Consider the following 23,105-nt stretch of genomic DNA (forward strand, 5'->3'; position numbering starts at 1 on the left):
TCAGTCTCGCGTGGTCATGTGATCGAATGTCTTTGGCGCCATTTTAAACGTGTTTAATGCACACTGTATTTTGATTTGCATTTTAAAAACTCTGTTTTATTATTGTAAATTTCAACGGAGAAGTTCTTATTTTACCAGATAGCCCTTAAAATCTCTAGTAATTGAATATTTTAATAGCTCTTTTGTCTAAGAAGATCTAGGTTTTATAGATGTTATTGGGAAGAAACCCGAAGTAACATCATGGCGCGTAAGCGAAGATTATCATCAGATGGCGAAGAAGAAGCAGAGGTCAATCAAGAAACGCAGGGGGAATCACCTCAACCCAAGAAAAAACGAGTTTCATCAGCTAGAAGTGTAGCACACGAGGGAAGTATGGAAGAAGATACTTTCAACTGCTCGCAAGCTCCAGATTTTCCAGTTTCGTCGGTAAGAATACATATATATTTTGAACTAGTGAACAAGACGAAAGTAGGGTAAACTAACTCACATACTGGTCCCAGATTAGCAGATTATAGCGATTACACTAACATGCATCTTAAATAACACATTTATTAAAGGTGTGGTGGAAATCAGGGAGGTATTCGAAAACTATTGAGCCTGATTATCAGCACAGCGGTTAAAACTTTTAGCTGACATATATTTGTTCTAATGGTATCAGTTTAACAAACAGATTCCAAGTTGCCGTGTGTCTGTTCAGTAATAGATCACAGATGATGTCAAAATGTGGTAAGAACAAAAAAGTGGCACACAAGGCGCAGCCGAGTGTGTCACTGATGTTCTTACCACATTTTGACATCCTCTGTGATTTATTACTGAACAAATGTGCAGCAACTTGGAATCTATTTGTTTTATATAATAAAGAATTAAAAAAACTTTTAATGATGAGGTCATCTATACGTCTGTCCTCCAATAGATCATAATTGAGAAGCAATCAGAATGCGTGCATAACTGAGCTTATTATATAAACTCATATATTTAATTAGCTACTTTATTTCCTTGAAAATACTTCCACAAAGTGTCCTTTTCCATTAATTTTAATGGAAAAATTTAAAACTTACCATTAGTCCTTCAAAAGAAGTGGAGTAATGCTGTAAGTGTTTCTCCTTATAGAAAAGGAGTGATAAAGAATTTTCAAACTTTCCAAGCAGAGTCATTCAAATCATGGCCTTTTTATTTTGAATTCCAGTTTTTTTTTTTTTTTGCAATGATAAGCACCTCATCAGGTGCTGATTAGGTTCTGTTAACATTCATTTTATAACTTTGCAGTCAGAGGCTGAAGTTGGAATTATTGAGAAGGTGACATTAGTGAATTTCATGTGCCATACCATGCTGGAAGTGCCTCTTGGACCAAATGTGAACTTTATCATTGGACGAAACGGAAGTAAGTGCTTTTGAAACAAGACCAATTGTTGATCACTCTTACTTTATAGTGAAAACCAAGTGTAGCAGTGGTGTGAATTTATTATAACCAGCCAGCAACTAGTTGACATATTACAGTGTTCTCCCCCATTTAAGCATGACATATAAAGGGAATTTTTAAATAATAAGGCAATCTTTCACCTGTTGAGTTTTTAAGAATTTAAAATGATTTTAGGCAATAATGAGAGGTACTACCATTCTTTTGTTGGTTTATTAGTTGCAAATGGAAGATTTGAGAACTAATTGGTTATCTTTCAAACAGTCCAGAAAGGAAGAAAAGGTTGGATTTTGATTTTTCCATGATCTATTTTCAAGGTGGTAAGAGTGCCATTATGACAGCATTAGTGGTAGGATTAGGTGGAAAGGCCACCACTACCAATAGAGGAAATTCTCTCAAGGGATTCATAAAAGATAAGTGCAGGTGAGAAATTTCTTTAATCTCAATACAAACAGAATAATCAGACTCACATGAGCAAAGCTTTACCCAGTTTCTGTGGAATTCCCACATGCCTTTGTCTGGTTGTTGCTAAGCTCTGGCTGCTAGCAAAATTCATCAGATGCAATGTTTGTGCCACCACACTTGAAATTTTAGCCGGTAGCATTAGAATTCCTAGCTACAACCCTGCCTTTGGGGACTCTGGCATCCCTCAACAACCTCTGCTCTATCATTTTATGTGACAATGACCAAAGGTATATGAATCAGTCAAAGTCATGTTTATCAAATGATGAAGTACTTAGGAGTTGCCATAGAGGATAGTGGAGCCCAAAACTCCAACTGTGTGCAACAAGTAACCTTGAAAAACTTATGAGTTGCATCCAACCAGGCATCATCACACTGCTAGCTAGAGGAAGACTGTACTGTATTTTCTTACCCAATACTTGCCAAACTGGTGGGGAGGGGAGGGGATTGTTGTAACAATTTCAACAGTTTTGTGACCTTAACAGCTTCTGCTAAGACATGGGGTTGACCTGGGAAGACAGAGTAAATGTTACATGACAGGCCTGTCCAGCATGGTCTAAATTATTTTAAACCACATTAAGTAGTTTAGTCATTGATTATTTTTATATTAAGTCATTTTTTTGTGTCTTAGTTATGCCCAAGTCTCAATCAAGCTACGAAACAGAGGACAGGATGCATACAAACCAGATGATTATGGAGAGTCTATAACAGTGGAAAGAAGAATCAGTAGTGATGGGAGTGGATCCTATAAGCTCAAATCGCATGACGGTACAGAAATAAATAATTATCAGGCACATTTTTGCTACCATAAACAGGGGCTCACAAATATCTTTGATATTTTTTTTGTTTCAGGTAAATTAATATCACAGAAAAAGGATGAACTTAATCACATTCTCGACCAATTCAACATTCAGGTAAACTGGAATTGGGACTTCACTTAACCTTTGACTCCTAAGAGTGACTAGCATCTAATTTCTCATTACAATATTTCCCCTGAATGAAACATTAAGATCATGAGAATATAGGAAATGATCTCCAACACAAGCAGCTCTTGATTGTTAGGCAACTTTCCCAGTCAGAAGTTGATTAATTTCAATTGTGTCCCAGGTTGATAACCCAGTATCAGTGTTGAATCAAGACACAAGTAGAAATTTTCTGAACTCTTCAGATCCCAAAGACAAATACAAGGTATGTGTTTTTGAACTTGTACAGGTAATTGTAGATTGTAGTAAATTTATCATTGCTATTGATTTGATTTGAGAAAGAGATAGATTTCAGAGAAGACATCAATTTGTAGCCTGGTATTCAACTATTTTTTTTCTTGTTTGTTAGTTTTTCCTTAAAGCCACCCAACTGGAGCAAATGAGTACAGATTATCAGCTGATTATTGAACAGCAAGATATCATAAAAAATACCCTGGACAGAAAACAAGAGGTACATACATACCACATGGTTAACCTTACATGTAATTATCTTTGAAAATACAGTGCTTGGAAACAAAAATCACATCATTTCAACTCATTGCAGACCCTTCCAGCTATGCAGCATCAAGTAAAAGAACTAGAAGATAAATACAAAGATATTGCACAATTGAAAAATATGAAGGAGCAGGTTGAAGATCTAAAGAAAGAGAGAGTCTGGGCAGAAGTTTTTGAAACTGAAAAGGTACACTGTTTGCAGAATTACAGGATTACAATATCACAAAAATTTCAAGATCAGATCCCTATTGTATTATTGAGTCATAACTGGTGCAACCCTCCAAAAGTTTGCTCTACATAGCTATTTTACTCTTGTTAATTTTTTTCTTTATCATAATCTTGTCCTTATATTGAACCAATTCCAACACTTCCAGAAGTGGTTTAAATGTAACTTTTCATATTTTCAATATGTTTTATAAAATAATTCAAATAGTATGTGCACTCTGATTGGCTATAAAACCATTTTACATGAGTGTATGTAAACACGGTTTTCATTCCTCTTTCATTAGTTATTTTATAAAAGAAATATAAAATGGTTTCTGTGTTTACATAGCCTGATGTAAACACGGAAACCATTTTACATTTCTTCAGTCTAGTAGAGAAATGTGGAGAATATACAAATCTATTATCTGTTGTCCCATCAACCTCTGACATCCCCCAAATTGGAATGTTCTTGTTTTGTGTTTTAGTGTGCATGTTGTAAGTACCACAGTGTTCCCAATGATGAGATCATCCTTGCGCACTCAGGACTAGCATTGTACACTTGTGCATTTGTTTGTGTGCCGACAACTAAGGGACCCACTTTGCTGCAGTGTTAGCAAGGTGGGCTGAGGGAACAATGACAGCAATGTGCTGCATTACAACAAGACTAGTGAAGACCTATGATTAAAATGTGCTCTCTTGTTGTACTCTAGCAACTTGGTCCCCTAGCAAGAGAAGAAGAAAGTCAGAAGGCAAGGTTGCCAAGATATGAAGAAAGAGTTACAACTTGCCAGGTATAATGCATGCAAATTGTTTCACATTGCCTCGATATGCAATTGATACTGGAAAATCCTCTTCTTGAATATTGAAGTTTTAATAACTAGCGAAGAAAGTCAGAAGAGTGTTTTTTCTGCTGTTAAAATGAAAACCTTTTTTCCATAAATCAGTTGTTTCTTAGGACTTACAACCATGAGCAGGAAAGAGGTGTCTGTCTGGAACCTTTTATTTGTGAATTAGTTGTTTGGACAATTTTATTTACATTATTACAATCTGAGATTTATGGATTATTTCATTAAAGGAAGAAATAAGAAACTTGGAAGAACAGTGGGCTGAAGTTAATCAGCAGTTCAATGCCATCACTCAAGAGGCCAAACAGTTGAATGGAGAACAAGCTGCTATATGCAATGAACTTAAACAAAAGAAAAACCTTTACAGAGAAAAACAGGTGTGCTTCCATTGTTAATGCATTTTTTTATGGTATTACACCTTTATTTTGCCTTGTTTAGATTTAGGCTGTTACAACTACGTAGATAGATCAGCACTGAACATTCAGAAATTAGTAACCTAGAAAATGGCAAAATAACAGTGACAAGATATTAAGAATTTTCTCAATTCTGGTAACCAAATCTCATGTATGTTACCCAAAAATAGACAAATGCTGGCTTTCATATATATTCTGAAGGCTTGAATATGCATTTATTTCAGTCCAGAGTACGAAAGTTGAAGCAGGAGAAGAACACATCAGAAAATGATCAAAAGCAGTTGATGGAGAAAATTGAGGAAATCAGACAAACGTAAGTGCTTAGGGGGTTCCCACTTAAAGGCCTTAAAGGCCACTCCAGTGCCTTACTTTTTTTCTTGCCTTCTCAACTCTGCTTTTATCAGAGCCTTTTCAAGGCTGTGCACCCTAAATATCCAAGATAATAACCCTCAAGCACACAGTGATGCTTCAAAGAGCACAATTTTGTAATCCATTATGTAGTGAATCTCAAAATTTTTGCTAATTGGACATCACAACATACTCCTGGTAATTGATGTTATTATTTGCCTCAAACATGATAATTCTGTTCATGTACATGATACATGGAGTTTTTGTTTAATTTTTTATGTCTTTTTTACAGAGCTATGCGTGATCTAGAATCTGAGAGGAGGCAACGACAAGATGCTCTTCAGCAAAAAAGAGATGAGTTCAAAGCACTGGAAAGCCAGTTGTCAATGACAAATCATCACAGAGGACAGCTGGAACAAGCTATCAGCAGAGCAAAAGAAAGAACTTACCAGCTGAGGTAAGCTAACAAGTAACTTGTTATATCCATGGGAGGTTTGTAGTAGTAAACTGTTAATGGTTATGGTAAAAATTAGTGTGACTGTCAATTGTTACACTGTAACTGAACCACACAGGCAGATTTTGAAAAGTTATGGAACATGTAATATCAAGTCAAGCTGTTTTTTTCTAGTAAGAAAGGATCACTGCCTTGGCTCAGTAATAGTACAAGTCATGTTTAAGTGAATGGCACTACACCTATGATGAAGTATTTTTAGCAAAAAGGAAATTCTTTCCATTCCTTTCTGTCACAAGCTAGGATATCTCTGTTATGAAGAATTTGTAGGATTGTTATTGTGGGTTTTTTAGATTGGCTGTTCTTTATTTTTTGCAGTAATAAATTTTTTTCATTTATGAAATCCCTGACATTTATGCAGGGTATTAATTCTTGCAGTTTGTTAGAGGGAAATGTAACCTTTAGCATTTAGTACTTGTTGAATTTAAAGCACATACAATCAGAAAATCCACAAAAAGTGATGTTCAGGCTTGGCAAAACTTTCATATTGCATGGCCCATTTTCCTTTTTTTGTTAGGTGTGTATTTAGAATAAACCTCTTTTACCAATCTTTCTCTGCAGGACAGATGTAAATGATGCAACTCATAGAGCTGATGCAATTCAGAGACAATTAAGAGATCTTCAAGGAAGCCGTAACAACAAACTCAAACTATTTGGGTCTTGGGTACCTGATCTTCTCCAAAGAGTGGAGCAGGCAGAACGGAGAGGAAAGTTTCATCAAAAACCTGTTGGCCCCATTGGTAACACACTGTTTTTTTTTTCTATATTTTTTCTTTCAATATATTTTCTTATTATCAGTCAGAAGGATTCAAATCTTTGCTTGAACTAAAATCAAAATTCAAGAAATCAGAATATTTCATAAATTTTGATTTTGTGGTGATCAAGTAACACATTTAGTCTCTAGTTTCTCTCAACTAAGGGATTCTAGAATTGATTCTTAACTGAAACTACATTTAGTACAAGATATTTACTTAAGTTTTTTGTAATTTAAGGAGCTCATCTAACCTTGAAGGATCAGAAGTGGGCTTTAGCAGTGGAATCCTGCATCAAGAAGTTTGGTTGGGCATTCTGTTGTCATGACAGTCATGACCAGCAAGTTCTCCGCCAGCTTTTCCAGCAAGTGTCTGGAAAAGATAACATACCCACCATAATTGTCAGCAGGTTTCAGGTTTGTCTGAGAAAGTTATTTTGTCTTTTAACTCATTGCTGAGAGATCATATTGGTGAGGGTGCCTTGGAGTGGTGTTGTAGGGCAGAAGAAATTTGTTAGTGTCCTCCACAAGGCAATGTCCTGCAGGATGTCTCAGTTGAAAAATAAAACTTACTTATATTCACCTTTAGGAAGGAGAGGGATAAGAACCCAAATAGTTTTGCTTGACAGTGTAATATGGAGAGTAATGTAAACACAAAAAATGGCTGGATCTTAACAACAGAGGTTTTAAGTTACTAGAGCCATTAGGAACCACAGTTATATGACATCATTTAAAAAATAATCATTCTTCTTTGTTATTTTTGTGTACCTTTGTGGACTATAGTGGTTTCTCATAATTCTGTTTTGTTGTTTCATTTCAGAATGAGGTTCATGATGTTTCTGCTAATGTAAGAGAAATACATCAATTGTAACTAATAACTACTTATGGACAGTTATTTTGGCTTCTTCCTTTTCTGTGGGTGATCCATTGACCTGAGAACATTTCTATGTCAATCTTTGGTTATTAAACAATCCTTAAGATTTCTTCTAAATGAGTATCTTAAATCTCAATCTTACAGGCAAAATTTGCCCTTGAGAGCACCCACACATACCTCTACCATAAATTACTGAGAGCAGTTAAAAAATTATTGGCCATGATTTCTGACATAAAAAAATTAATAATGTGAATTATCATCTTTGATTTAATTCAGAAACCCAGATGTGAGTTTCCTACCATTTTAGACATGCTGATTATTGACAATCCGGTTGTTACAAACTGTCTGATTGATCAGGTTAGCAGAACTGTCAGTACATTTTTTGGATGTACTTATTTTAGCAATTGTGTGATCAGTTCATTTCCACGTTGTTCAGGTGGAAGTATAATCCTGGCTTCCTCTCTGAAAATAACAATCACTGCAGATCTTTCTCACAAGTCACTGATACTTTCACTCTCAGGTTGCCATAGAGTCTGTTTTACTCATCGAAGACCCCAAAGTAGCACGTCAAGTTATGTTTCAACGCCCTCCTGCAAAAGCTAGAATGGTGAGTTTGGATATCCTGTTTTCTCCAGCTTAGACCCCATCTAATCATGTGAATGAGTCTTTGCTCAAAAAGGCACACTTTTTACAGCCTAGATCTGATATATGCCTATGATGACAGCAAGTTTTGCAATTGAAACCTATCTCACTTTGAAATGTACAGTGTACCAGTACATCTCTGAGGTGCTAAAGAGAGGTTCTGATCACACAAGGCTAAATATAGGTTTGGCCTTTTATGCTCAAGTTTTTGAAATCTCCAAAAGTAACATAATGGTCTTGCTGGGTGCAGAGTTAACCCTCTCAAAAGTTATAATCAATTAACGAAGAATCTATTGTGTAACATTTCAGGCTTATGCCATGAATGGAGATCAACTGCTTGGTGGAAAAACGGCCAGATCATATGCATCGATGATGGATAAAGCCAGATACTTACAGAAGGACATTGAGGTAGAGATCAGGTAGGTCAGAAATTTATTTGCACTCAATGTACATGACACACTAAAGTTTTCCACTAATTGTTGATATGATTTTCTGTAAGGAAGTGCTGGAACTGATTTTTCTCCAAGCTTGTATAAGAAAATTTAAAGGTGGATTTTGGAGACCCAAGCCAGTTCTTAACTTGCTTTCTTTTAAAAGTGGAAGTGCAAGTTTTGCAAAATGGTCTTAAAAACACTGAAAATTGCAAGTGGAAGTGTGAGAACCAATTTTCCTTCTCACTCTTATGCTCACACTCATGTTGAAGCCATGGTCATAGTAATTAAGATCCATTATACTTGAGTCACTGATGGAAACTTAGCCTTGGAAGATGGTTGTCTTGTCAAGCCATTTAATGAGATCAACCAGAGGTGGTTGGATAGTGTGCACAAATGTTGCAACCTTTGCATTTTTCAACCCTTGCAAACAGGGGGCTTTGTGGTGAATTTATTGTTTATTTGTTTGTTTTACTTTGTTTTGCTTTTTCAGACAGTTAGAGCTGGATCTTCAACACAAACAACAGCACTGTCAGCAGTGCCAAAGAGACTTGGAGGAAGTTGACAGAATGATCAGAGACAATGGGGTGAGTCAGTGACTAGTTTGTCTGGTCTTGAGCTTGTGAAGGTTTTTATCATGTAACAAAAAAACTGTGCTTTAACTGGCTTTATATCAGCAAAAAAATTGAAGGCTCTTGTTATCACTATTCCTTAGCCTAAATATGATTATCAACTAACACTTAATTGAGTAAACAGTTCTCAAAAAGAAAACTCAGGCCTTACAGTAGTGTGATAGCCTAAGGAAATAAACTGCTCTTGAAATAACTGTCCCTCATGCCCTGCATAACATTTCAAATACTTTGGTTTATAGTTGAGTATAGTTCCCCAAATAGCTTTCTGGTATAAGTTTCCTTGGCATTGAAAATTTTTTTTTACACATCCTTGTAAGCAGTCAGCTGCAGTGATGGATGCAGTCAGCTGCAGTGATGGTTCCATCTTCCCAAGGATTTCCACTGGTCAAGCTTAAACTGCATAAACTCATTTTTAGATGAATTTACATAGTTATCAATTTTGCTAGATGCAGAAAACAATTCTATTTATGTGCATATTTTCCTATTGTGTCATAGAAAGAGCTTCACAAGGCAAAACAGAAAGCATTTCGTGAGCAGGAATTGGTCAATAAAGCCCTTGGTGTGAGTATGGTTTTGAAACAACTGTTTGCTAATTAAAATTCTATTAAGAGATTTTTTAAATTTAATGTTGCAAGATTATTTCCTTTTTAAAGAAATTTAAAGCAAACTGTTTTATTTGTACTTGCACTGTGAACAAATTACATCCTTGATTTTACAAAAGTATAGCATTTCACTCTAACTATAGGAAATAAAAGAGCTTGAAAATTATGAAGAGGAGGACCTTCCAGATGTCACCACATTGGTAAGTTGGTCTTCTTTCTTAAAGGCTTTCTTGTCTAAGTAAGGCTTGAGTGATTTCAGGCCTAAATTTTTGTATTCTGTTTGACTATCATTGTTTTCCAACAGAGTAATTGTTGTTGATTTATCTGTTTTTTCCAGGAGGAAGAGGTTGAGCATTACACTCAGCAGTTGGAAGATTTGGGGAAACAGGTTATGTTACACATCCAGTGAATGATAATGTCATAAACTGTTTACTGAGTTTCCATTTGAACCCATGATAGTGTGACTTTTTTCATATAAAAAATGAATCCAACTGGTACCTGGTGTCTGCCTCTGTGAGCTTGTTATGGTGCGTGGATTGGTCCAGAACTAAACCCCTTGTGATGCCTTGCAGAGGGTGACACACCTATCTAATGCCACATTCATGCCAACACCTCTGAAAGCTTTACCTTCAACAAGTTTTCTGTGGCATCGGAAGGGGAAACATTTGATAGGTCCACCTCTCAAAGAACAGAAATACAATTTTTTTAACAAAAAAGACTTTTTGAGAAATATCTTGTCCAGCTCAAAAGTTTGTTTTAGGGTAGATCTTAACGGGTTTTTCTATTGCAGACTGCTGAAGTTGAAGGAGAGTTAGAACAAGCACACACTGAACTGAACAAACAACAATTGAAGGAGGCAGAACACAAGGAGAAAATACAAAATCTGTTAGACAAGGCTGAACCATTAAGAGTGAGAACACATTTTGTTTAATATGTCAAGTTAGACCAAAATTTTTTTGAGTTTGTCATTTACCATGTGATACAATTGTCTTCATCTCTAACTATCCTTGCTCCCTCAATTTTTGCCGTATTCTTTCCATTTTGGTGATTTTCTATCTATTGTGTGTAAACAATAGTCTAAAAGTGACTAGCACCTAACTCCTCCTTACAATATTACCCCTGAGTCGCACATTGAGGTCATGAGAATACAGGAAATGATCAACAACTAAATAAGCTCTTGTTGTTAAACAAGTTCTCCTCATCAGTGTCTCAGGAAGTGTATAGAAAATGTTATGGAGAACATGCATACTGATTTTACAAGTTAGGAGGATGGCTTGATTCTTCTAGCAATTTTCAATTGGAGAGTTGAAAGTAATTGGTGATTGTTTTGGTTTTCCATTAGTTCAGTCTTTTATTGGTGTAAAAAAAAAAAACTTGTGCCATCCTATTGATCAATCATACACTACACAAAACAAAAACTATTTGAGACTTGGTTGCCTGCATTTTCCCATGTTATTGATGGTTTGTCTATTTTTACTTTAAGTACTCACTTCCTGATGTCTGTTGTGATTGCAATGTACTTTGGTTTAAAGTTTTTCAGAAGTAAATTGAAAACTGCTCCATAGGCTAAGAAAAGAGCCAAGTAAAACCATACCAATCTTTTCCTAGATTATCAAAGTATGAATAGCCAACGCTTAACATTACCTGAGAGAGGTCAGTTATCAATGTCTTATTTTCCTTGTACAACTAATAAGACTCAACAAAATAGTATTGAAGTGGAGATTGAGACAAAGAAGAGCCACAAGAAACACTTTGAAACAAAGGTGAAGGAACTACAGGATACCATCAGAAAAGCAGAGAGGGAACATGAAAACATGAAAAAACTTGTCAGGGTAAGGATATCATTAATAAGGCTTCATATTCCTGAGTTGGGTCATGTTGGGCACATGAACTCCTTTTTTTTTATCAGTGGCTGTAATTTATATAACCTCTGTCTGTTACCTAAGGAAGACTGTGCTGTGATGTGGCAGCTCCAAAGAGATCAGCTTCAAACACTGTCAGGGCTATTGTCTTTTGATCTTGGACAAGACAGCTTATTTTCACAATGCTTTCCTACACCTGGGAGGAATTGCATTTATTTGATATTGACCAGTTTACCAATGTCTTAGGTCACTGCCCTAACATCTCTTAACTTGTTTCCCTAATGTCTTCTTTTAGTTTTGTTAGTGAAACAACCTATGGGACATTAGCAAACTACCATGAGACATTGGGGAAATGACCTAGGCTGTAAGACATTAGTGAACTGGTTATTAGAAAAACAATTTGTAGGCAAAACGGTTGCTTAAGATTAGGGTTAGGGTTAAGTGTCTAGCATGAATGAGCATCCCTTCTGCAACAAATAGCAACTCTCATACTTGATTCATGCAAAAAAGACCCGGATTAGCCTTTTTTTTGTCAATTCATAACTGTTACTTGTGCATGCAGCTATTTGAGGACATCTTGATACATGTAATGTAGGTATGTAATGACCTCCTAGCTCTACTGATGCATTGTAAAAGAGTGCATTTTTCTGTCTTTAAAACTGTTGTTTGTCGTTATTCAGGTGAAGACTCAACAAGCCAGCGAGTTTTGTGAACGGGTTACAACAAAAAGATCAGTGAAAAGTCTTGAAACAGAGATCATTCAAAAAACCAAACGGATACAGACAGAAGAACGAAAGTATGCACACTTTTTAAAACTTGTGTCATGAAGGGCAAAATATTTTTTTCTCCGTATTTTTGATGCAAATGAACTCAATAGTTGCTTGTAACTTTTTTTCAGAGCAATATAGAGATTTAAATAAGTATCAGCAAACTTTAATACTATTCTATCATATCAATATAAGTTCTATCAAATGCTAAGTGGACTGGCATACCATTCATGGGAGAGGGGGGGTGGTAGTGACAATTCTCCTAGCTGTTACACGCTGTCATGGTTTCAGTAACAGCCAGTTACCAGCAGTCTATCACCATCTATAAGACCTCTTACCACTGTCTGTTGAGCCTGAATCTTTTGTGTTTGGGTTATGCCTTAGTCCCCCCATTTTAGATACAGCCAGCTATTACACCATTGTTAGCTGATAGTTATAAAAATCCCTGAATAAACTGCAGTTGAATGGGCCCCTTGCTTCCTTCTCCTTACTCTCATGTGAGGGTTGTTCATGATTTTTTTTTGTCTTCTTTTCCTTCACCCTCTCCCAGCAAGGGCAGACATGAGGATATAACAAGAGATTACTTTGAAGCAAAGAAACGGTATGAAGGTATTATGGAGTCATTGAAGAACCTAAAAAGATACAACAGGGTGAGTTTCCCCCTCTGAATTGTACAGTTTTCCTCTGCAGGAATAGTTAATTCCAGAAGTGATTGACATGTAACTTCTCCCTATATTATCCATACATTATATAGCAAGTAAGCAACAAGAATACTTATACCTATCACATAGAAATTGCTAGTTTGATCTAACAGCAAATTTTGTGACAAATCTGTAAAGAAATATGAATTAAATTATCACTTCACAGTTGGCTATATTTGGATTTGTAGGGAGTAATCTGTACTTTATATGATAAGCTAAATTATGAACATATTTTGATTGGTTCTTATGATCTGTTAGAGGACAGATGCATAGCTGGTGTTATCATCAACAGTTTGTTGCTTTTTTAAGAAAAAAATATACACAACAAAATCAAATAGATTCCATGTCTGTTCAGTAATAGATCAACAGAAGACATCAAAATGTGCTAAGAAAATCAGTGATGCACCTGGTGTGTCACTGATGCTCTCACTACATTTTGACATCCTCTGTGATCTGTTACTCAACAGAATCTATTTGTCAAATGGAGTCGTTTAAATTAATGTTAGCAATATCGGTGTAGCTAATTAGTAAGGAAAAGTAGTTATATGGCAAAACTTTGATATTTTGATCATATCACTTTTCCTCCATACTCGTAGCGCCTGAAGGCAGTCATGGAGCAGAGAGCTAAAGCATTCATAAATTACAGGCATTACATTGCTATTCGTGCCAAGTACTTCTTTACAATGATGCTCTCTCAGAGAGGTTACAGTGGTAAGATGGCTTTTGATCATGGAAGTGAATCGCTAAGCCTTCAGGTTGGTTAATTTTTATGATTTCTAATTTTCTTCACCTATTTTATTGAACTTGTATAACAAGGTTTTTATATGAAGGCTCCACTTCATGCCTTGCTGTAAGAGCCTTGCATGTATGGGAATTGATGGGCTAATTGTCATGTGAGACAAGAGAACAAACTGAAGCAAGGAAATCAACCTACAAATAAAAACACTGTTTGAATGTGTGAACATGATTTGTGGGGGAGTGATAGAGTCAATCACAACATCATTGCAAACTTTTGGCCCACACATATTTTGAATAATTTTCAGTTGACTGTCAACAGTAATCTGCTTTGGTTTTCTACTAAACTTTGCTCTGTGGTTGGTCCAGAAAACTCACACCATCTTCTCCACCAATCAGATGCAAAACTAAAAAAGAATCACGTTCACATTTTCTCACACTTCAAGCACCTTGCCCGTTTTCACTTTGAGTTCTCATTAGCTAATGATAATATAAACCTTTGTTCTAATTGGTCGTCAATATTACTTTAATCAATTTGGGGTTTTCAACACAATTGTAAACTGCTATAACATTTTACTACAAAGCAACTCTGCATTAGGCTGCCATGATGTCAATGCCCCTTACAACAGCTCTCCACTCAACCAGATGATGATACTGTGATCAAATCAGCCACTTTTACAAGCTTCATGATAAAAAAATGGTTTGAGAAAAAGAATTTGTTCAACATTAGGCTTCAGAATACTAAAGATTTTCCCAATTTTATAGGTAAATGTTGAACAGGGCACCAAACGGGTTGCCAAAGATACCCGTTCATTATCTGGAGGAGAGCGATCATTTTCCACAGTTTCATTTATCATGGCCCTATGGGAAGCAATGGAGTCGCCTTTTCGATGTCTGGATGAATTTGATGTCTTCATGGTGGGTGATTTACAAAGCAAATGGTTCTTTCTTCTTATTTTGGGTATTTGATTTGTAAAATAAATTTAGGTCATTCTCTTCAGTAAACTTCTCCATTAAGGCCATCTTGGAGAGGGAGCAAAGTGGTCATAGTTGTCAAATGCTGTAGATGTTTGGAAAACTTCTGCCAATCAGTTTGCTTCTTGCAATTAAACATGTAGTGTAATAAAAAGCAGGTTTTTTCCTGAATAAATAGTATTCATTTTCTGACATTCAGGACATGGTAAACAGACGGATTAGCATGGAAATGATGCTAAAAGTTGCTAAAGAACAACAAGAAAGGCAGTTCATTCTTCTTACACCCCAGGATATGAGGTAAGATTTCTGAAACATTATTAAGTTTTTACAAATGCTATTTGGTCCTGTAACCATTCCAAAGGTAGTCTCAGTCAATCAGTCTTTATTTTCTCACTGTCACTAGTTGGTTGTATACTATGAAAATGTTCGTTCACTTTTTTTTTTTTACACTTCCTATGTTTTGTTTCTTCCAGTGCCATTGGAAGCAGCACAAAAGTAAAAATATTCAGACTTCTTGATCCTGAAAGAGGACAGACTACATTAGACTTTCCTCCTGCCAATGCTTGAAATACATCTTACAGTTACTGTAACACTGTTACAGTTTCTTTTGTTATACAAATTGCCAATCAATTATGTTGAAAGAAGAATGGAAAGCCCACAATTTTGGACAGTTAATGTTAGTCTTTCAATCACAGGTTGACTGGTAGATGACAAGAATAATGATAGCAAAATATTATGACCAGAGATTTTGTTGGAGCAAAAATCATCTTCTAAAATTGTATTTGTGACAAATGTTAGTAAATTAAGAACAAGGATTTGCAAATGACAAATTTTATTGAAATTCTGTGGTAGATGTTAGTGCATGTGATGAATTCATGAAGGTTGAATATTTATTTTATTCTGAATTTACTTGTACATAAGTTTTTTAAATGACAATACACACCAGTAGTAAAGAGATGAAGATAATTTTGCCATAGTATAAAAAAGAGGAATCGGACCACTGCAGTTGTTTGAAAGTTGACATTGTTGTTTTGTTGGGAATTGTAACAAGTCAAGAGAGGTTTCTGAACATCTCATCCACCAACTGAATGACTAATAAATGAAACAGTTTTGAACCTGCATTTTAAAAAATACCATTTGTGCACTAATAAATAAACAGTGTAAGATGCTAAAGGTGCAGTATCTGTTTGGGGTCTTACAAGATAATTTGGTTCCATCAACTGAAATTGGAAAGAGATTCTAAAGCTTTGGAAACTCCCTACCATAGCTAATTTACATCATCAACTAATTTGATAAAACCAAATTTATGTATAAGTCTGTGTGATCAGCGTTTTGGGATGGGGAAGTCAAGAAACTCAATTAAATTTCTTCTCTACCTTATCTGCTTTCCTATCAACCACTGATGGTGCCTTCCTGCTAACTCCCTTTCCCCCACCCCCCCACCCCCCCACCCCCCCCAAAAAAGACGTCTTTGAAAGGAGCTGTGATTTCAAAGGAAGAGTAATAAAACTGAGTCCCAGGGATGTCTGTAAAACTGCTTCTGCTTTAACTTAATTATTGAACTAACAATTTACTTTTTAAAATATATTTTTCAAATGAAGATATTGGGCCCCAAAACTAAGAATAACTCTCAATTTTAGTTACTGTACATTTATATGGAAAAAAATTAAAATTTATTTCAATTTAGTCAGCCTAAGTGGATGAGTGGAGTCAAAGATTATCAAAATAAAAGAAAGTTGGTTTGAGTTAAAGTTCATCTTTTATCTCATCTTGGGGAGAATAGTTTGATTCCACTTGATCCTCTATTATATCTTCGATCCTGGCCAATTCATTTTCAACAACACTCTCCACCTATCAAAATATGAGAAAAACAACATAAATGTCAGGCAATAAACTAAAGGTAAGATGGAAAGGGATTGAAAGAAATATAAATTTTAAGTACTTGTCACAAATGTAGAAAGAAAAGAAAAACTTTTTCTCACTCCAATTTATTTAACAAAAATTCTAATTTAACCCTTTAACTCCCAGAAGTGATTAAAATCTAACTTCTCCCTGCAATATCCATACATTATCTAGCAAACAGGTTATGAGAATACTCAAACATATTAAGTAGAAGTTGTTGTCTTGATCTAACGCCAAATTCCTGTTACTAATTTAAAAGGAAATATGTTGTAGCTGCAGGGGGGAATTGACTATCAGATCTTGGGAGTTTAGGGGTTAAGAGGAAAACGGTATTGCAAGAAATGAGAATATTGAAACTAGCAATACTATAACTGTAATACTTCCTCGAAGTGTCACTAAATTAAGTCAAGGACAGGTGAGGTTGATGAAGACTGAAAATAAACTTACTGAAGTATCCTCTTCCAATAGTTTGAAATCATGTTTTGAAAACAACCCATCCTTGTCCTTGTCTAATAATTGAAATATCTGAGGAGAGAGATTCTGACTTAGGAATAACCATGCTATTGCCTATAACAGAAATATTTCCCATAACATAGGAGAGCAAAAAAGGCTTGATTTTAAGCTGATGGGTTACTAATTTGATGACCAGAGAAGATACTTCACCCCCTGATAAACAAGTTCTGTTTACACCCCCAAGAGCAACACCCTTCCACCCTTTAGATCCTAAAATGAATATTCATATTCTCCACACTCTAATCTTCACATTTTCTACAGCAATGACAAGGAGAGTTTGTTTGACAATCAGGAGCTTCTTAAATTGGTAATCATTTCCTTTATCCTTACGATCTTTACATTTGTTTCAAGGGCGATCCTGTAACGAGAAATTAGAAGCCAGTCACTCCTATGAATCAATAACAGAGTTTATACTGCCTCTAAAGAGTCTTTTAGGAATTGATACTGACTAAATGGCAAGATCTTGTTTGTTCATCACTGGAATGAACCTTCTTGGATAGACAATAACTTCCTTATTCTAACCTTCCTAGCCACAGCTGACAGCTTGTCATTCCACTCAAAAGGCTCAACACCAACAATGGCAGACTCCTGAGAGAAAAAAGCATCCATTTCAAATCTTCAAGGAACACCCATCTAATATAAGCTCTTCATTTCTTTTTTCTTATTTTAAAACATATAACCTAAAGTATCAAAATTTCACTTTAACCACCAACAATCTGTTTGGTAATGGTTATCATCTCCTTACCAATTACGAGCCCTGAGAATCTGGTGCGACTTATATTTCTATATAGAAAGTCATCCTTTTGTTGATAATAACTTTTGAACAAATATCAACCCTAACATGAGTATCTGTATCCCCTATACTTTTCTCTGTTCACTTCCTTCGCTATTGACAAGGATAACTTTGTGTTACAATCAAAGCTTCTAAAGGTGGTGACCATTTCCTTTACTTTCATAAAATAAATGAATGATTCAGCTGTATTACATAACTGTATGGAGAAATTAGAAGCTGGTCACTCCTTGGGTTTAAAGGTTAGTAACAAATCCACCCCAGAGGCTTACTAGAGTGAAAGCCTACATACTGTTTTCAATTTGTCTTCAAACTCCCTAAAACCAACTTGACCATTGGCAATCAGTTCACTCATGTATTTCCTGAAGAAAAATTTGAAAGAAAATTAATCAGCTGAGAAACCTTTTGATTCATTTATACTACATTGTATAATAGGGAGAAAGTTTCTAAAGAAACTATAATAGTGCTGCATCTATGGGGGGTATAAAAAGATAATTTAGTTTTTTCAACTGTGTTGATAAATGTAAATTGGCCTTCGTAAAGAGTTTCTAAAGTTGTAGTTTCAAGATTTGGCCCTTCATTAGAGCAATTTATCAGAGGCCTGAGTCAATATTTATGTCTGACAAATATGTATCTAAATATAGTCAGTTATCAAATCATTCCAAAGTTGATCCATGATTGATCAAAGTTCAGTAGATAGTCAGTTGATAGTGGCTAATGTGTGGTCAACTGTAAATACCTCTTGCATGAGCCAAATGTATCTTGATCATTAAGTTATAATCAAGTGAAACAGTGGTTAAAAATTATAGGTACATTTGTACTTTAGCAAACTTTCACTTACATAAAACCCCCTTGCTCTTGGGTATTGCTTGCCTCTTGTTCAAGAGAAGAGAACTTAAAATTGTCCAATGTCTGGTTGGGTTCCATATCACAATCTTGTGGAACAAAGTCAGGTATGTGTTTCCACCAAACATTCACTGCTATGTTACGATCATATGACCGTACCTGGTGATACCTAAGGTTAATCACATGAAATATTACAATGTATGTTTATTTGTACACCTGATAATATCAATCAATACTGATGTTCATCTCTGAGATTTTCTTTGAATCATAAAAATCCATTTTAATTGTTAACCCTTGGAGCTTCCCAACTATAACTCTAAAAATTCCAATTTCATGAGAACGATATTCTTTTCTTTAACATATTGTCATTCAAACAAGAATCCTAAGAATTCCCTCCACTTGTAGACTTTCCGATGACCTTCCTTAGGGCAGTTGACCAGCATTCAAGCTACATGGCTTATTCAGCCATAGCTTTCCCCCTTTCAGCAGCATGAAGCTTAATCAGCAATACTCTTTAAGGTAGTTTTTCATGCCAGAAACCACACAGCTTTAAAGATACTTATAAAAGCCAACTTAAAGTCATTAAAAAGCACTGCAAATTTGCATTATTATTCAAATGAGCAAATCTCACCATTTGTAAGGAATGAACAGACAATCACCAGGTTCCATTGTCACATTGAAATACTCTACATCTTTCAAACTGGGATACTTAACAAAATCAACGCTGAAAAAAGTTACAGCAATTGTTAACCCTTTAAGACCAAGACAGAATTTCTCCTTACAATATCAATATAATATCAAGCAGACAAGTGATGAGAATCAAGAAAAACATTAATTAGGGGATTATTAGTTGATCCAATACCAAATTCTCAAAACTAACATCACAAGAACTATATGACATACAGTAAGGAGAATTTCTAATGAGATCTTCAGAGATAAGGGATAAATATTTCATTTATTAACACTGAAAAGGTTATGCTTATGTCACAGTTATGCTACCCAAGGCCTCCCTTTCATGTTCAACCTTGGTCAAATAAAAAATATTGCCAGACTTGTAAAAAAAATTCAGACCAATAAGGAAGTAACTTAATTTCTTTGAAATTAATCATTGATCAGTCAAACATTTGTTTTCAAAGCTATCCATCGTACTTTTCCTCTTTCTCTTTTACCAAACAAAAATACCTTGCAAAATATGCAAGGAAATTTTTAGCACGGTATAGACAGTCCCATATCCAGTTGCCAAATATGAGCCAGCAAGTTGCTTTAAGGTCACAAAAACACTCATGTGAAAACTCCAACCAACAAACATGTCTCTAGGAAATATACCACTTAACAACAAAAACAGTCATGGACTTCAAAATAATATTGTTAATATCTTACCGATCAACATCTACACCAGAATAGCCACCAGATGGGAAATCTATAGGAACCTTGACAATCAAGGAAACAAAAGCCTTTTTTCAAATATTGCATGGTGAAATCCTTGTAAAAGAGAAATATTTACTAGTATATAGCCTGAAAGCATCACGATGACTATACACTGACTGTAAATTGTTAAAAGCTAATGTAGAGTTCAGGGACCAGGTGTTTGAAAGACATTTGACAGGTTGGATTAAAAGAAGTGAAACTTGGTCTTAATAAGACCTTTGTAACTGTTCTAATTAAGGTAAATACCTCTCAAGCTTTCATCTCAGAGTGAGTTAAAACAAAATGTCACAATATTGTTCTAACCCTGGAATAGGTAACAATCTTTTTTTGAACAAAACAACTAAAAGAAAAACAAAATGGCTGTCAAGCACACCTGTTTCTTGTACTTTTTGTAGTCTATAAATAAAAGCTCCTTGGTGCCACTGAATAAACAGTTGATGTTGTCAACATCGTCGTTATGTAAGACTGACTTTGTGCCACCACTACTGAACCACATCACCTGGAGAGTTAAAACAACATGGGAAAAGGGCTGAACAAACACACAAAATGATTAACAGAAGAATAACACAAAACACAAAAAAGGGACAAAATCAATGAAGAAATCTGCAGGTGTTAGAAACTTGTAAAATTCAGACCCTTTCAAAGAGACTTAATTTTGAGATAAAAATATGTGATCCAGGCTTAGTGTTTTTCTAGGAAGGCGTCAATTTTATCAGTGAATTTAATACATTGGAACAATGACTAACCGTGTCGATTAACTTGTCCTTCACAATATCATTACATAAAAGTGGTGGAGGTAAGATTACATCTTTCCTGCATTAAAATGGACAGCACTTGAGGTGTAGGAAAAGTTACAAGCTGAGACAATGTCCAAATTATTTTTAACAGTGTTAAGATACTATTTTATTATTAAACTATACTATTTTCGGTTGGCTATATGTTATGAAATGATAGATTCCGTGTTTGAATTATCCATAAAACCCTACTGATTTCTGTCAAGTATTCAAACTCAACAACTCCTGATAAATTACATCCAATGCAACTTGGATATTAAGCTGGTTTTCTCTTCCTTCAAGATCGGCAACTTGTTTGGTGTGAAAGACCCTGTCCCTGACGGGCTCCGTTCACATGTGGTTTAGAAGTTTGTATGTGCTGGTTGCAATGCCTGTTACATCAGTGAAACGTGCCGGCAATTTTCCACATGTGTTAGAGAGCACTTAGTCAGTGACAGGGCCTCTCACTTTTTCAGGCATCTGCATGATTCTGCACATTGTGGCCCTTTGTGTTCAGCAGGTAGCTTCTATGTTTTGGATCACACCACTACCAGTTTTCAACTCAAGATAAAAGAAGCTATTCATACTCAAAGGGAACAACCATCCTTGAATCAACAATTACACCATGTAAATTTAAAACTATCCTTTTAATCCTCACACTTTCATGCTTCGCCTCTTTCTTGTTGTCACCATTATTTTATCAGAATTCAACTTCCAATGCTTTGTACGTTAATTAACTGAAGATGACAGAAGATTCTGCTGAAACATGTATTACAGAGTTAAAAGTCTCGTCACTTTCTTTAAATTCTTGACTTGCCTGCACCCTTAAGAAGGATAACTATGCAATCTAAATCATGCTGTCAACACAGGATATTTAATAGTGCTTCAGTCCACTTTTTTGCTGAACAGCTATTGTTGAAACTGTGAAATTAATAGCTGACTTGATCTTGCGATTAGAACGTGATAACATCTGCACCATCTGCAGACTTCAATCTCAATTCAGAATCTTTTGAAATAAGGAGTTTTACAAAGGTTGTGAAATTCATAAATATAAGCAAACATATTCAATGGAACACCTGACATATCCTCAACTCATGTTTGTTCTAAGGGGTAGGCACAGATCTCATTAAGCAAAAGATAATGCATGGCCGTTCAAAAGTTCTCTAGTGATGAAGAAAGAAATCTCTGAAAAATACACTGTATCATTAAGCATAAGACCACAATATTTTCAACTCAGAATACTCAGGACCAGGCCATATGCGATTTTTCCTGTTTAAATGTGAGTTTAAATTACGCATGAAATTTTAAATTATATTTAAATATAGTTAAATTACAGTCTTTCGGTCTCTACCTCTACTACTTCAAGCAAATCCATATAGAGGGGTGAATTTATTAATTGAGAACGTTATAACATACCAAAATTGTATCCTTTTTTATCCAGAAATCATCATAAGGTCTTTAAGACAATGTGTCAGCTGTATGTGAAATCATCAAGTTAAACCGAGGATACAGTTTTAAAATCTTAAAAACTAATACACCATTTAAACGTATTTTACGATCAACACCGTCGAAGAAAATTATGCAAATAAACAATCTATTGTTATTAATCCACCTCTGGTAAGTTTAACAAAGTAACAACAAAATTTACTTACTGAAGGAAAGGAGGGACACCATTAACCATGTAAATATCCTCTTTTCTGTACGTTGACACAAACTCCTTGAAGCTCACATCGTAGGCAGGGAATGTTCGAATCTCTTTCTTTCTTTGTTCTGCAGTAACATTAAAATCGTTTGATTCGGGTAAAGAAAGGAAATATTCGTCTGTCCATTTGGTCAAGGCCGGCGAGATTTTTGCTCCTCCTCGTATCAAGACAGGCTTTATGGGTGATACGTAGTTTTTGAAAAACTCCATAGGAGTTAAGAAGTCATTGATAACTTCAAGAGAGTGTTGTACATTACGAGATCCGAGCGGCTCCAAGTGACCTGGAGGTGCACTAAAATCCGTTGAAGAAACTTCTTCCAACGAGAGTTTTGCTACGGGAATCAGTGAGAATTGTAAATAAATTATGAAAAGAAAGTGTGAAAGGGAATTTCTTCTCCCCATGATGCTGTGTATCCACTTCGGCTGTGTTCACGTTTTGTTTTCATGCACAGATGGTTGGTAAGATTACGTCCTTGCCTTCATATAAGAATGGGCATAGAA

At 35.4% G+C, this 23,105-nt stretch overlaps 2 protein-coding genes across 3 annotated transcripts; one reads left to right on the forward strand and one right to left on the reverse strand.

Annotated features, from left to right (window-relative positions):
- The first annotated feature begins 2 nt into the window (after positions 1-2).
- Positions 3-15,767, forward strand: LOC113679754 (structural maintenance of chromosomes protein 6). The gene is made up of 30 exons (XM_027196722.2): positions 3-426; positions 1,267-1,381; positions 1,735-1,840; positions 2,511-2,647; positions 2,732-2,793; positions 2,987-3,067; positions 3,212-3,313; positions 3,407-3,544; positions 4,272-4,352; positions 4,637-4,783; positions 5,044-5,132; positions 5,460-5,624; positions 6,240-6,418; positions 6,671-6,846; positions 7,250-7,276; positions 7,580-7,660; positions 7,824-7,910; positions 8,255-8,364; positions 8,870-8,963; positions 9,504-9,569; positions 9,754-9,810; positions 9,948-9,998; positions 10,401-10,520; positions 11,305-11,442; positions 12,153-12,268; positions 12,790-12,889; positions 13,537-13,695; positions 14,441-14,593; positions 14,850-14,947; positions 15,124-15,767. The coding sequence occupies exons 1-30, from the start codon at positions 241-243 to the stop codon at positions 15,215-15,217; spliced, it is 3,315 nt and encodes a 1,104-aa protein (XP_027052523.2). The 5' UTR covers positions 3-240; the 3' UTR covers positions 15,218-15,767.
- LOC113679760 (tRNA wybutosine-synthesizing protein 5) lies at positions 15,466-23,105 on the reverse strand. 2 transcript variants are annotated; one of them, XM_027196731.2, is made up of 10 exons: positions 22,555-23,105; positions 20,876-20,942; positions 20,503-20,628; positions 20,082-20,131; positions 19,333-19,425; positions 18,697-18,870; positions 18,148-18,217; positions 17,588-17,653; positions 17,000-17,077; positions 15,466-16,501 (listed from the first exon to the last, which is right to left on the reverse strand). In XM_027196731.2, exons 1-10 carry the CDS (start codon positions 23,004-23,006, stop codon positions 16,397-16,399), a joined length of 1,281 nt encoding a protein of 426 aa, XP_027052532.2. In that variant the 5' UTR covers positions 23,007-23,105; the 3' UTR covers positions 15,466-16,396. The 2 variants fall into 2 exon arrangements, with proteins under 2 accessions (XP_027052532.2, XP_089036042.1); XM_089179916.1 differs by lacking the exon at positions 17,000-17,077 and having other exon boundaries at positions 16,174-16,501; positions 22,555-23,086.

The sequence above is a fragment of the Pocillopora damicornis genome, chromosome 8 (genome assembly GCF_964200805.1).
Source record: "Pocillopora damicornis chromosome 8, jaPocDami1.2, whole genome shotgun sequence".
In the NCBI taxonomy this organism is placed as follows: Eukaryota; Metazoa; Cnidaria; class Anthozoa; order Scleractinia; family Pocilloporidae; genus Pocillopora; species Pocillopora damicornis.